The following is a 14,893-nucleotide window of genomic DNA, read 5'->3' on the forward strand; positions in this document are numbered from 1 at the left end:
CTTTCCCTCATCTTTTAAAGTCAAGACAAATAGAAGCTCATAACCTACCTTTAAAAAATTAATACAAGAAGCATTCAACATTTCCCAGTAAATCCAAATATAATAAAAAATACATATTATAGTTTCTACATATTGCCAGTGAATGAAGGCTGACAGAGTGAGCAGCAAGTAAGGATGAGACAGAAAGAGGAAGAACAACAGGAGAGAGGGAAAGAGGCCAAAAAGGGAGATGGAGAGATGAGCCCAAGGGGGTAAAAAGACACAAAGGCAAAGAGGAAATAACTATTTGTATTGAGTTTTTATAATTGCTTCATCCATCCCTATGATATTATTTCAGTTAACTACCGAAGAGTACCAACCTTAACTAAGTGCCAGCCTTAACCATCTCAGTTAATCCCTGCTTCACAGATAAGGGAATTGGGGCTTACCAGGCTCAGTCATATGGCCAATGCCACTTAGCAGGAAAGGGGTAGAGTTATATGTGAAAAAGGTTTCTTTGACTTTAAGGCACATGTTTTTTTGCCCTTCTTTTCCCTATTTTCTCCTCTCTGTTCTCTCTCCCTTCTGTTTCCTCTTTTTCTCACCGTTTTGTTGTCTCTTTCCCTTGTTCCTTTTCTTCTTTCTACCCTCTTTGCCTCTCTCGCAACCACACAGTACCATTCTTGTCTTGAAGCTTTGTGGCGTAGCTCCACTAAGCTTGGGAGTATAAGTTGTGTTTTTGCAGTCATACCCTTCTCTGACCTATCCTGAAAGACTGATATGGCTTGCATGACAAACGAGATGTTCAGCATCGCGGTTCCAGTCCATTCTGCAGCCTCTGGGGCTTGTTATCTCCTCAGAGAGTAGGAGGCACTCTTGCAAGTGGACTGTGGGGAGGAAGGGAGAGAAACAGAAATAGGAGCTGCTAGTGGAGTAGCTGTCATGGAGTTTCAAGCTAGTCACCTGCTTAAAGGATAATTTTCCTGACTCTTGGGATGTAAAAAATGTGTTCTAATATTGAATTCTGTTTATTGCTGCTGTGAATAAGATGGAAACTACAGCCGTCTAGATGATGGAAACTAACCCAACAGAGACTTTTCTCCTGATGAAGAGCATAGAATTGGAGGGGGCAGCAGTCTGCTTTCCATCCTAATGTATAGACATGGAGGATTCTGAGAGTTGCCCTGAACCTTGATGAAAACCCTAAGCTTTGGAGAGGCTGAGATAATTCCAGCCTACACCTTTGCCTATGTACCCTCCCCCACCTCCAAAATCAGCCACTGATTCTGAAATGTCATCTAGGTGACATCCCTCCACCCCTTCACTTACTAAATACCCACAGCTGGCTCCCTGAAAATCTTCCCTGACAAGTCGGATCAGGTGATGTTGTGTTCAAGCTGGTGCACTAGGGGCAGACCTAATGGGACGTGAATGCCAAGGATGATGCATAGGATCTGACAGAGGGAGTTTTTAAAGTAATGTGCTTGCTACTTAACTATTTCATGCTCACAATTTTATAGAGGCAGCAGGTAGAGCAAGAATGTGGGGATCTGCAAGGATAGCAAGGAGAGGGTGGCCCATTAAAAGAGAGGATATAATTAGAGTTTATTAAAGCTTAAAATGCATACTTCTTAGTGTGATCACCATAATGCATTGGAAAGAATATGCACTAAAGAATCCCTCATTCTGCATAGGTGTAAGCAAACAGCTTTGCTTTCCTTGTTTCATCTGTCAACATTACAATATCCCCAATTCAGGATCCCCTTTCATAGATGAGTAAATTGAGGCTTAGGTGGGTAACAAACTTTCCCACTGTGGTCCTGGGCATTATGGTAACCTCTGCATGTCCTGCTGCATGTCAGCTGTGCAAGAAGAAAGACAGAGGAGCCGGGAGCGAGCCGAGAGTGAGGCAGAATGTGCCAGTAGTGGTCATGAAGACATGCCTGTGGAGAGGATTCTAGAAGCTGAACTTGCTGTTGAACCAAAGACAGAATCCTATGGTGACATGAACATGGAGAACTCGGTATGTGCTCTTAGACACACATGTGTGCTCCATTTCTTGGGTAGGACTGGAAATGGGAGAAAGGGGTGTGTTTGAGTCCTGGGACCTGTCCCTCACAGTACTTTGTTCCTCTTTCAGACAAATGACCCTGTTACCAACATATGTCATGCTGCTGACAAGCAGCTTTTCACCCTCGTTGAATGGGCCAAGCGTATTCCCCACTTCTCTGACCTCACCTTGGAGGACCAGGTCATTTTGCTTCGGGCAGGTAAAGCATATTGGCTGCCTTTTTCCCTGGGACAGTTTTGAAATTGCTCCCGGGATCCTAAAAAAAAGTAACCTGATGGAGCTGCAACATGTCCGAGCTATGCACCATGTTGATGATGAAATAACCCTATGCAGGGTTGTTCATTCCCAAATGAAGCATTGTTAATGAGGGAGTGGGACTCTCTTCCCATGCAAATTTTACCATGGCTTTATAATTTGCATACATTTTTAAAAGACTATTAAATCATTTTTATTGAGGATAATTTGAAGCAGTGCCTCATTATTGTAATGAAATTGGCAAATAGAGATATTCCCATTTCATAGGTGAGATAAAGAAGCCAAAGATGTCTGCTCAAGCTTATACTAGATGGGTTCCACGATCTTCCTATTTTAAGACTCAATGTACTGTATTTTCTCTTGCCTCCTATTTCTGGGACACTTGCAGGCCATTGACATATGCCATATCTCCTATTTGTCACTGAGCCAGCAGGGAAATTTCATGAAGATTGGCTGAGCATTGGGAACCAGTCCACTCATTCATCCCTGTTAGATAATGAACACTCACTGAGTGTCAGCTGAAAGCTACAGACTGTGTTGGGTGTTACTAGACAATGCCAAAGAAACAAAACTAGGTTGTCAGGTCCTGGGGGCAGAAACTGCAAGGTATATTAGCTTTATCCACCACAGAAGCTAACATAGTGACCATTATCTGCTAAATGTTCAATCCACATTTGTTGACTGATTAAAAAAAATAGAATCATTGTCCTCAAGCTGTCATTCTGAGTTGCATCTGAGAGAGAGTGGGGGATGTGCAGAGCCGTGTCAGGAGACCCCAGTCTTATCCTTTGTTTCTTCACTAATTAGCTGTGTCATCTTGAACTAATTCTTAACCTCCCTAGATTGTCAATTCTGCTTGTGTTATGTGGAATAATAGTACGTGCCTTGGGTGATTATAAAGACAGAAAGAATGTGGTCTGTTTTCCCTCAAGACCTCCTCTTTATCCTTGCAGGGTGGAATGAATTGCTGATTGCCTCTTTCTCCCACCGCTCAGTTTCCGTGCAGGACGGCATCCTTCTGGCCACGGGTTTACATGTCCACCGGAGCAGTGCCCATAGTGCTGGGGTTGGCTCCATCTTTGACAGGTGTCTCTCTTCTGCTTCCAGTATTTGTGTGTATTATGTGTGTGTGTGTACACATGTGTGTATACATGAATTCTCATGTGGGTATGAACCTCTGGGTAGTGCTGGGAGGAAGGATGGGCAGACCAGTTAGCTGCACATGACCATGCAGAGACCACTAGGCACATGAAACTATAAACCTGGGGAATGAGGGAGAGAATAAAAGAAAGGTTGAGATCAAAATAAGATGGAGCCAGTCAGAGGCCAGCACAGTTGCCAGGCAGATAGGAGAATCTGTTCTCCCAATGGGTTTCCCAGGGAGAGATCAGATCTTGACATCAGCTAGTAAGTTGTGGGTGGAGAGGGTGAACTGTTTATCCTAGGGGCCAAGGATGGGAAAGGGATCAGGATCTGTCCTCAAGAAGCCAGGCAAGATGGACTGTTTATGCTGGGCTCTGGATGATCTCAGAAGGAGGCCTGCAGCAGGAGCAAATCCATCTTGGTCAGGCAGGGACACCCTGACAGAAGTTCTGTGCCTTAAATGATACTAAAAGAAAATTAAGCCATCTGACAAGGAGTTGAATAAAATGAGTAGTTGATGACTTGAGAGTGAGAGGATGGAGAACTGGTAAAGAGGAGAATTAAGTTGAAATTAATCTCTCTGTCCAATGCCAGGGCCCTGTGGCCCCTTTCCACCTCCATTGTAAATGGTCTTCTTTGGTCATGTGCACATCCACTGAGCTGTCTCTACTACCTCCCTGCCCTTTCCCACATGTTCCATGTAGAGCCCAACATGGTGTTTGGAATGACTCGTCCCTCTTTGTGGTGCCCGGACCTTTCTACCAGTTCACTGAATGCTGCCCTCTGCTGTGTTTTTCTAGACCTACAATCCCCTTACCTTGCTTTGCCTGTTGCGTTTTTAATTTCCAAGACATCCATGATGCCTTTCTGTTTCCCTGCATTCATTGCTTCCTCTTTGGAGCCCACTTGGACTTTGCTCATGGCAGTTATATTCCTGGGCATCGTGCTGCTGCTTGTTTTTATGTCTGTTTCTTTAGTTAAACTGTAATCTCCTTGCAATGAGTGGTTGCATCTTTTACATTTCTGTACCCCTAGTAACTGGTACATTGTCTGGCAACAGGGTGGGCATATACACATTTTGGTTGAATTCATTTTATTGACTCTTCGCCTGTTACTCATGGTTTTCTCATTACCCTCTTGTTTCCTGTTAACAGAGTTCTAACTGAGCTGGTTTCCAAAATGAAAGACATGCAGATGGACAAGTCGGAGCTGGGGTGCCTGCGAGCCATTGTGCTCTTTAACCCAGGTAACCACCCTTGGACCCCAGGGGATGTGTGTGTTCACCCCTCTCCACTGTCAGCCTCCAGTGCTCCCATGTTGTTGGTCCTCCAGCTCAGCTGAGACAGAGACGGCAGAGCCAGGAATCCAGGAGAGCTCACAGTGTCAGCTAGAGCCATCTTGAAAAATGTTTTGAATGGGTGTGGCAGGCACATGCCTGGGGCAAGTGGGGAAGATGAAAGATGATGGTGGCCCAGGGTGGCAGTGAAGGGGGTGGTAAAAAGCGGTCAGATTCTAGATATATTTCTAGGTAAAGCCACTGTGATTTGCCGATGGATTGAATGTAGAATGAGAAAGAAAGAAAGGAGTTAAATATGACTCTCTGTTTTTTTGTTTTTTGTTTTTTAAAGTTTTGTTTTCCTGAACAATGGGAAAAATGAAGTTCTCTTCACTGAGATGGGGAAAACTTCATGAGGAGCAAGTTCTGAGAGTGGGTGGGTAGGAATCAGGATCTTGTCTTTGGACATTAAAATAGGAGATGGGTAGTAGATATCCAAGAGTGGCTTCCCAGGAAGCAACTGCTCATATGAGCCTGGACTTCATGGGAGAAGCCATGTGCATCCGAGAGCTGTCAGCCTCTGCCTGTGTAAGGCCATGACACTGGGGTGAGATCATCTGGGAAGACAGAGCAGAGAAGACGGCTGGGGACTGAGCCCTGGGGCATGCCAACATTTAGAGGTCAGGGAGAAAAGGAAGAGCCAGCAAAGGAACCTGAGAAGGAGCAGGCAGTGAGATAAGGAGAGAATCAGAAGGGTGGTGTCCTGGAGGCTCGAGGGAAAATAGTCTTTCAAGAAGGAGGCGATCAGCTCCAGCAAACGCTGCGGTGGTCAAGAAAGAGGAACCTTCAGAATTACGTAATCATTCATGCAGAGGCTTTATCTCCAGAATTAGGCAGTTAGTTCATCAATGCAGGGCATGTGCCAATTCAGCTTTTGTGCCCCATCTTATCACTCAGTCCATGCTTAGCACATAGTAGGCACTCGGTAAATGTGTGCAGGTAATATTTCGAGAATAGTCTGGATAAAATAAAGCTCTCCTCCTTAGAGTCCGTGGTGGGTACATTTGCCTATTCATGGAGTTTAAAATCTTTGCCCTAAGAGTTTTTTGGGTAAATTGGACACGGAAAGAAGAGCAAGGGGGCACGAATGATCAGCTTTGTTTATTTCACACTTGTCCCTATCCAGGATGTCTCTAGTAACTCTAGGGAGGGTGGCCAGAGGGAATGGGGACAGCCTCTGCTGGAGGGTGTGTAATCAAAGGCTAACTCAGTCATCTCTCTTAGATGCCAAGGGCCTGTCCAACCCCTCTGAGGTGGAGACTCTGCGAGAGAAGGTTTATGCCACCCTCGAGGCCTACACCAAGCAAAAGTATCCAGAACAGCCAGGCAGGTGAGAGAGCGCTGGCAGAATGGCAGTAACAACAGCAACTACTCCCATTCTTCAACTATTGAGCCCCTAAAGTGCAGCAGGCACTGTTTAGGTGTTTTCAAATGTTATTTAATCTTCATAACAAGCTGAAAGCCACAAAAATGTTAATTCCATGGTGCTAGTGGCCTTATCTGTCTTATTCACCATTCACTCCTCTAACCTCCACAGGTAAAGCAGTGCCTGACACATAGCACACATCTTTAAATGGAGGATGAATAGCAAACAAATGAATAAATGTGGGAATTATTATCTCCGATTTCTATCAAAAAACAGAACCTCAGAAATGTTAAGTAACTTGCTGAAGACCATAATGCTAGCACATGGTGGAGATGAGATGTGAACCCAGTTCGTGTGATTTCACAGAGCCTGTGTTTGAGGTGTGACTGCATTGCTTTCTGGTCTGCCCCCATAGAAACCCCCATGCAGGAGGAAGTACAGGCTTTGGTAGCCAGAAGGCATGGCTGCTGGTCCCCAGGGTGCCATGTGTGTGGCATCTGGGAAGGTGCTGGGTCTGGGTCTGGGCTCCTCATTTGGAAAGGTGGATGTCAGTCTAGCAGATCTCTGAGGCCATCTAGCAGTATAGGTATTTCTGAGTTATTAAAAGATATTCTCAAAAGTTTTTTCCAAAGTACAGCTAAGCCAAAGAGTTTTCCCTCTCTGCTAATGCCAGTTAAAATGAGAAAATATGATCCTCAAATCTCATAGAAATTGGAAATGAAACTGAAAAGACTGTCTTAAAGACATTAATTTTGTTTGAGGGATTAATTTTACATGCTCCCAATGCTCACTAATTATTTCTATTCCTCTGTGAAGTCTAATATCTACTTAGCTGTTTATCCTGGATCATAAGCCGACATCTAGCAATTGTCCAGAAGAGACTGAGCTGTGTTTTGTGTTGGAGGCTGTGGATGAATTCGAGTAGGTGGGTTTTGGCCCTTTGGTGCAATGAATAGGCAGGGCCTAGTTTATTAGTGAGATGAAGCTGAATAGACCCACCAGATGCCACCAGTTTAACACAAGCATCTATTGCTTGCTCTCAAATCTGGGTGGGCAGTCAGTTCAGAGAGCTGGTTGTCTTGCACGCCATCACTCAGGGACCAAGGCGCCTTTTTTCCTGTGTCTCCACTATGACCCAGAGCCATACTGTGTTTTGCATCCAGATGATGGAAGCGGGAAGAGGTGGAGGAGCAGAGAAGCAAGGCCATATGGGCCAGACCTAGGTCTTAGAGCACCCTCACCTTTTCCTTCACTTTCATTGGCTGATTCTAAGTCACGTGGCCCAGCTGGCCACAAAGGAGGCTAGAGAATGTACCCTGTTGTATGCCAAGGAAGAGAAGAAAAGATTGGATTTTGGTGAATCTAGCAGTTCACTATAGATGAGATTGAGAGAGCCCTGATCAAGGGGTCAGGACATGGCTGCCAGCATTAGCTTGGCCTCTGTCAGGTGTGAGCCCTGAGCAAGTCATCTTAACTGAAGCCCTGAGCTGGATGCTTTCTATCAAATCTTCCGTTTTTTGAGCACATATTGTGTGCAGGGCATTAGAAATAATGCGTGTCATACATATCATTTTCCTGAAATTGGCTCTATGACTTGCTGTTTTTCTTTAAAAACCAACAAAAAACTCCAACTCACTTTTTTTCCTAATTATAAAAGCAATGCATGCTTTGGTTAAAAACAAACAAACAAACAAAAAAACCATTAGAAAAATATTTTTTAAAAATATGCAGTGGCTCACACCTGTAATCCCAGCACTTTGGTAGGCCGAGGCTGATGGATCACCTGAGGTTGGTTGTTCGAGACCAGCCTGACCAACATGTAGCAATCCCGTCTCTACTAATAATACAAAAATTAGCCCGGTGTGGTGGCATGCGCCTATAATCCCAGCTACTTGGGAGGTTGAGGCAGGAGAATCACTTGAACTGGTGAGGCGGAAGTTGTGGTGAGCCGAGATCGTGCCATTGCACTCCAGCCTGGAGGACAAGAGTGAAACTCCATCAAAAAAAAAAAAAAAAAAAAAAGCAGATAATAAGAACTTATTGTAAATATTTTGGTATATTTCTTTCCAGTATCCTCATGTATCTATTATATCTTGTGTGTATCTTCATGTATCTATTATGTATTATATACATCCTGTATGCATTTCTAGATATGAAATTATACAGTTTTGTGTGTTATTTTCTTCCCTTAGCCATTCTAGAAATTGTATTCAATTATTGACAACTACAAATTATCATTTTCAAGGGTTTTGTAATATTTTGCAGTGTGAACATATCCTAATGTATTTAGCCATTGCCCTGTGATTGACATTTGGGTTGTTTCTAATTCATATCACTTTGAAAAGTTTGGAACTTGACTCTTCTGCCGGAAGACGGCTGGTAGGGGGCTGGGCTGCCTCCACAAACTGGGGAGAGAGGCCAACATTTGTTGCCAGGACTAGGGCAGAGCCTGGAACTGCAGAGAGGTAGCAGAGGATGGGTCCATTGCATCGTCTCCTGGGTTTGTCCAGCACAGCTTGGACTGAGGGTGACTGCCCTGATCAAGTGTTCACAGTTGGCTCAGCAAGTATATCAGGGGTGTCGTTGGCCAGGCATGTGGGTGTGCTGAGGGTTGGTCACCTCTGGTCGGCAGAACCTGGTTGAAGGGGATCCTGGCGCAGCCAGGTAGAGGCGGATTTCTCAGTGGGAGAGTGCTGCCACGCTGTGGAGATGTCTCAGAAGTGCATGTCACAGGGGCCACGTTCTGCTTTCGCTCTGATCAGAAAGCAGAGCTCAAAAGTCAGGTCACAGAACTCTCACACACACTCTCTTGCACGCACAGCAGGCACCTTCAAAGGCATATATCCCCCTTGCTGCTAACCTGTGGGCAAGGAATGCTGGGACATTCGTCTATTAGATTTGATCTCCGTTCCTAAATCCAGGTCACACAACAAAGAGGGCGGTACGATGGCATACTTAGAATTTTGGATGTTGTAAAATCTTGGCCTTTTTAGAGTTAAAAAAAAAATTTTAGAGTTAATCCCAGTCTAACTTTGCACTGATGGAGAAGCCGTTTCCTTTGCCTACTTCCATAAAGCTTAATGGCAGAGGCACAGCCAGGAGTTCAGACTCCTTATTGTCTAACGACCTCTTTCCTGAATGGTGATGCCACTCAAATGCTTTCAGGGGCTTTACCACTGAAGGCTATCGAAGTAATGTGTGGCATTGGCATAGATCTTTAATTTTTCCATGTAGGGAAGCAATTTCTACTTTTTTGGATGGTGCCACTTTATTTTCCTTGTATTGCTACATTTCTTTAAAATGTCATATGGCATGAGTATAGAAATATACGCATTTTCAAGGAACATTGAAATTCTCATTTGTAACTTTTTCATGAAATGATGCTGTGACACTCAGTAAAGATTCATCTGGAACCAGAAATCTCTGACTTAGGGCCATAGTGACTAATGTGATTTTGGTCCTTGAGTTTTTTATTGGAAGTTGTGAGTAGAGTGACTTCATATCTAGTAGTATTAATAACATTAAAAATGAGCTGGCATTGCATTGTGCACAGAGGGCACAATGTCACAGACAGAGTGAAAAATGTCACAGAAAGAGGTGCCCGAAAGGACATGCAGATGGGAGATGAATTCCTTCACACACTGTTCTTTCTCCCTTTTGTGAACCTCACAACAAGTGTCTTCAGTTATCGAAAAATGTGTGTGAGGGTGTGTATGAGTGAGTGAGGGTGTGTGTGTGTGCATGTGTGCATGTTGTAAGAACATGTTAGAGTATGAGTGTGGAGTGTATTTGCATGTGTGTATGTGTGAGTGCATGCATGCCCATGTGTGTGTATGAGTGTGCATGTGTACGTATGTGAGACCACAGGCATGAGATATGTGAGATTAAGTGTGTGCACATGTGTAAGTATGTGTATTGTGTGTAATGTGCATGAATATAGTGCAAGAGCATATGAGTGTGTGGATGTGTGTACAAACACATGAAGTATGTGTGAAGGTGTATATACATGAGAGTGTGTGAAGGTGCGTGTGCATGAGGGTGTGTGAAGGTGCGTGTGCATGAGAGTGTGTGAAGGTGTGTGTGCATGCACATGTGAAGTCATGTGAAAGTGTACATAAGTGGGCATGTGTATGTGTGAGGGTGTGTGTGAATGCATGTGTGTGAGGGAATGTGAGAGTGTAAGAGTGTGTGAGTGTGCATGTGTGTGAGTGGTGAGGATGTGTGTGCGGGCACATGGGTGTGAAGCATGTGCGAGTATGTGTGATAATGTGTGGGTCAGTGTGTATGCATGTGTGCATGTATCCTCTCCCCAAACAGACCATAGACTCCTCGGGGGCAGACACTATGATTTTCTATCTCCTCTTTTCCTAATTTAAGGGTAAGTACAGACTAAGAAGTTGACCATAAAAATTGATAACAATTGGCCGGGCACAGTGGCTCACGCCTGTAATCCCAGCACTTTGGGAGGCTGAGGTGCGTGGATCACCTGAGGTCAGGAATTCGAGACCAGCCTGGCCAACATGGCAAAATCCCATCTCTACTAAAAATACAAAAATTTAGCCAGGTATTGTGGCGGGAGCCTGTATTCGCAGCTACTCGGGAGGCTGAGGCAGGAGAATTGCTTGAACCTGGGAGGCAGAGGTTGCAGTGAGCTGAGACTGGGCCGTTGCACTCCAGCCTGGGCAACAAGAGTGAAACTCCGTCTCAAAAAAAAAAAAAAAAATTGGTAACAATTGGTTACAAATTGGCAACAACAATTTGGTGACTGTGGACCCCAAGGCATGTGCCGGTAGTCTCACCTACTTAGGAGGCTGAGGCGAGAGGACTGCTTGAACCTAGGTACTCAGGTCCAGCCTGAGCAACATGGTGAGACCCCATTCTTAAAAAGACTTTTTGTGGGGGCTGGAAACTGAAACAAATTGATGGCATGATGGCTAGAGTAAGGTTCTCAAACATGTTCATCTAATGGTGGCAGCTGCCATGGACTGAGCACATTCAGTGCCTCACGCTCGGCTCTAGGTGCCTTAGCAGATCTGTGTAGGTACCCGAGGGACAGAGACTGTGAGGAGCCAGTATGGCTGGCAACGTGAGTGGACACAGTCATCTAGTTCTTCCTCTGCCCCACCGTGAGTGAGGGGAGCCGAGGGCAGTCCTGGGACATGGCTACAGAATTCAAGATTCTGGAAGGGTCATGTGCTACAACTTCTGCCTTTAAGGCTGACGAGCCCTCTAGCCTGTTTCTGAAGCTCTCTAGGCTTAGAGATTCTGTGATTCCCTTGTCTCCCCTTCCAGCTCTTTTATCACAGATTGGTAGAGAAGACCAAGTGGACAGCCTCCCGCCAGCAGGTGCAGGTGTGCAGTGCATGCCCATCCCTGTTCCTGATGCTTCTTGGCTTTCCTGCAGGTTTGCCAAGCTGCTGCTGCGCCTCCCAGCTCTGCGCTCCATTGGCTTGAAATGTCTGGAGCACCTCTTCTTCTTCAAGCTCATCGGGGACACCCCCATTGACACCTTCCTCATGGAGATGTTGGAGACCCCGCTGCAGATCACCTGAGCCCTACCAGCCACAGCCTCCCCACCCAGGATGATCCCCGGGCAGGTGTGTGTGGACCCCCACCCTGCACTTTCCTCCACCTCCCACCCTGACCCCCTTCCTGTCCCAAAATGTGATGCTTATAATAAAGAAAACCTTTCTACACATGAGACTTTTATAGGTGGACTTTTGTATAGATGTTAAAGGTAATATGCTTTGCTGTCTACAGGGCTGTGGGACTTACTGGAAGTTCTTGGGAAAACTAACCAAGCCTCTGTACATACAATTGGTTTAAATTATTTTTTCATTTGCCCTGGAAAGCAAACAAATGAGTAATAAAATGATATATGTGAAATTGGCACTGCCGGAGCATGGGGTGTGTTATTGTGCTACAGGGAAGTTGACTCAGACATGGAGAAGGGATATCAGAGGCTGGGGTCCTGAGACCATAAATCCCAGAGCATAATGCCTGAATCTAAGCTGGGCTTTGCTGCACAGCAAGCTTTGCCCGGGGGCACATTCTGGGGAGACTGGGAAGAGATGCTGTCTTTCAAAATTAACTTGTTTTTTTGTTTGTTTGTTTTTGTTTTTCTCCTAATAATAATGCACAGAAAGAGACTTATTCTAAATGGAGGCAATTTAGTATAAGGCCAAAGGAGAGATGTTCTTTGTCCTGGGAGTTGGTGGAAGATCTGAGGTTCTGGGAGTTGGTGGGAGGTGGTAACAAAGGAATAGGTTTGTCTGTTATATCATGAGCTACCAACAATAGTCAAAAGACTAGAGTACACCAAGTTTGTTTTCCAATCTTATCTAACCCTGTGCAGCCTGTTCTTAAAGGGGAAAGAGAAAAGCTCTCCCACCTTCTAGTCTAGGATGTCCAGATTTACATAGTTTTAAAATCCCAACCGTTGGCTGGACAATGAGCTCCTTGAAGGTACAGACTGTGTCTGACACCACACATAGCCCATATAGCTCACTGTCTTTAACTCACATTCCTGCCATCTGCAGGAATAGGGCTTAACAGATACACAAATCGATGTATGCTATGAATTACGTGGTACCCCCTAGGGTTGTAAATGTAAATGTGCAGCCTGAACAGCTGCACATGGCAGTCCTGCTTCACCTTTTCCATACCACCAGAACCTGACCCAGGGCCTGGTGTACAAAGCACAAAGTAATCTGTGTTGTTGAATTGGGTTCCACACAACTAGAAAGAATCCCCTAAAAGACAATGTGGATGACATTTGTCTCATTCCCCATCAATAACTTGTCCCCTCAAAACCCCCATGGTTAACTCTCCAGTCCAAATACATCCCTCAGTACAACTGTGAAAAAACTAACATTGCTTTATGACTAAGAAAAATTTAGGGATCTGTCAGCGTTGGACATTAAACAATGGAACGTAAATCTTAATTCTGCTGTTCTTTCCCTTAACTTGTGTATCTGCATTTACTGTGAACTATGATGAAAATAGTTGGCAGTGGGTGTTAAAATTTAATTGTAGCCTGCTTGATCTCCTCCCTCTGCCAGCATAATTCACCAGATACATTCAACTGCCTTAAGGTAACAAGGGCCTTCCAGGAAAATTCACTGCCCCCCCAACCACCGGGGGTCACTTGAGTCCCATTCCTTTTCTTTTGTTTGTTTGTTTGTTTGAGACGGACTTTTGCTCTGTCACCCAGGCTGGACTGCAGGGTGCAATCCTGGCTCACTGTAACCTCTACCTCCCAGGTCTGAGCCATTCTCCTGCTGCAGCCTCCCAAGTAGCTGGGACTACAGGTGTGTGCCACCCTGCCCGGCTAAGTGTTTTGTTTCTAGTAGAGACAGGATTTCGCCATGTCTGGCCAGGCTGGTCTCAAACTCCTGACCTCAAGTCCTCCACCCGCGTTGGCCTCCCAAAGTGCTGAGATTACAGGCATGAGCCACCGCTTCCAGCCCCATTCCAATCTTTGATCCCTTTTCCAGCCAACCCTAACTTTTGCCTGCAGCAAAACAGACTGGTCAGGGCCCAGCAGGGTGCTGCACATCCATCAGGTGCGGTGTCTCCCGAACTGCTGCTAGGGAGCCTCACTGAGCCCGAACAGAAGCTCTGCAGGAGCTGGGCTGTCTTTGTTGCACGGGCTGGTCCTATCAGATTCAGGGTCTCAAAGGCCACCTCCTTCCTGAGCAGGTCCTCCTTATACCCTAGCAAGAGCAACTGAGTGGATGTTCAGCCCCACCCGGATTGAGGTTCACCTTCCTGAAGGCCTGGCTCCACAGAAGCCATGATAAGTTTCCAGGGCCCCACATCTCCGAAGAGCAAGAGCTTTCCTCATTCCACATGCCTCACCTACAAGTGGAATCAGCTGTGTGAGGGGACAGCACGGTCAAGGCTGACGAATGTTTTTGGTGTCCCACACCCTGTACTTATGTAGTCTGACTTAAAACAGAGGGATGAAGCCTTGTTTTTCACAAGTTCTCATAGAGCCTGAGCTCACAGCTCCGGGGTGAAAAGCCTGTCACTCTGGGCTTAGGCAGCCAGAGCCTGACTCCTGGCTGTGCCAGCAGTAGTCTTGGATTTAGGGAAAGTTACTTACCTTCTCTGCCTCTTATTTCCTTCTCTATTTGTAAAGGTCAGATGATAATACCCACCTTATAAGGATAACAAGATGAAAGATGCATAAAGCCTAGTGTAAGAGCACATACGTAAGACATACTTGGATTCTGAGTCCTGACTTTGTCATTCATGATGGACTTAAACCTCGCTGAGCCTCAATCACCGAATCTGTAAAATGGGATTCTTGTGAGGATGCCATAAGCTAATGCTCTTAGTGCTGTGACTGGCATGGAAGATGGGCAAAAATGTTAATTTATTTTCTGCTGAAGAGTGAGATTGCAATTAAAACATAATCTTGGAGTTTCAAGGAAATTGCCAGAACATTCTATCCCACAGCCTGGCTTGGATCATCCAATATACTATACTGTAAGAGGGATCAAAGATTTCTAGTTTCTAGTTTTGGTTTAACACTTTTATTCTAGGTCACATCTTCAGCAGGCAAATGGAAATGAACCACCCCATTTTCCTAATAAACAATGCTGATAACAGGAAAGCTGGTGTGAGCTGCAGGCACCAAGCGAGTGCAGGATGCTGGTGACTGTGGAGCCTGCCTATGAGTCAGATTGGAGGAAATGCATGCAGGAAGGGGCCATGGTTACAAACACAGGCTCAGAGT

General features: G+C 45.3%; 1 protein-coding gene across 2 annotated transcripts in view; it reads left to right on the forward strand.

The window, feature by feature from the left end:
• Window positions 1-11,848, forward strand: part of RXRG (retinoid X receptor gamma) — a 44,529-nt gene extending 32,681 nt beyond the window's left edge. For both annotated transcript variants that reach the window (XM_003893488.5, XM_009192868.4), the window contains 6 exons: window positions 1,842-2,002; window positions 2,120-2,249; window positions 3,259-3,391; window positions 4,603-4,694; window positions 6,009-6,114; window positions 11,555-11,848. In XM_003893488.5, the coding sequence (XP_003893537.1) occupies window positions 1,842-2,002; window positions 2,120-2,249; window positions 3,259-3,391; window positions 4,603-4,694; window positions 6,009-6,114; window positions 11,555-11,702 (770 nt within the window). In that variant the 3' untranslated portion in view covers window positions 11,703-11,848. The remainder of the gene's footprint in view (window positions 1-1,841; window positions 2,003-2,119; window positions 2,250-3,258; window positions 3,392-4,602; window positions 4,695-6,008; window positions 6,115-11,554) is intronic.
• Window positions 11,849-14,893: the final 3,045 nt, after the last annotated feature.

This window comes from Papio anubis, chromosome 1 (genome assembly GCF_008728515.1).
Source record: "Papio anubis isolate 15944 chromosome 1, Panubis1.0, whole genome shotgun sequence".
Lineage (NCBI taxonomy): Eukaryota > Metazoa > Chordata > Mammalia > Primates > Cercopithecidae > Papio > Papio anubis.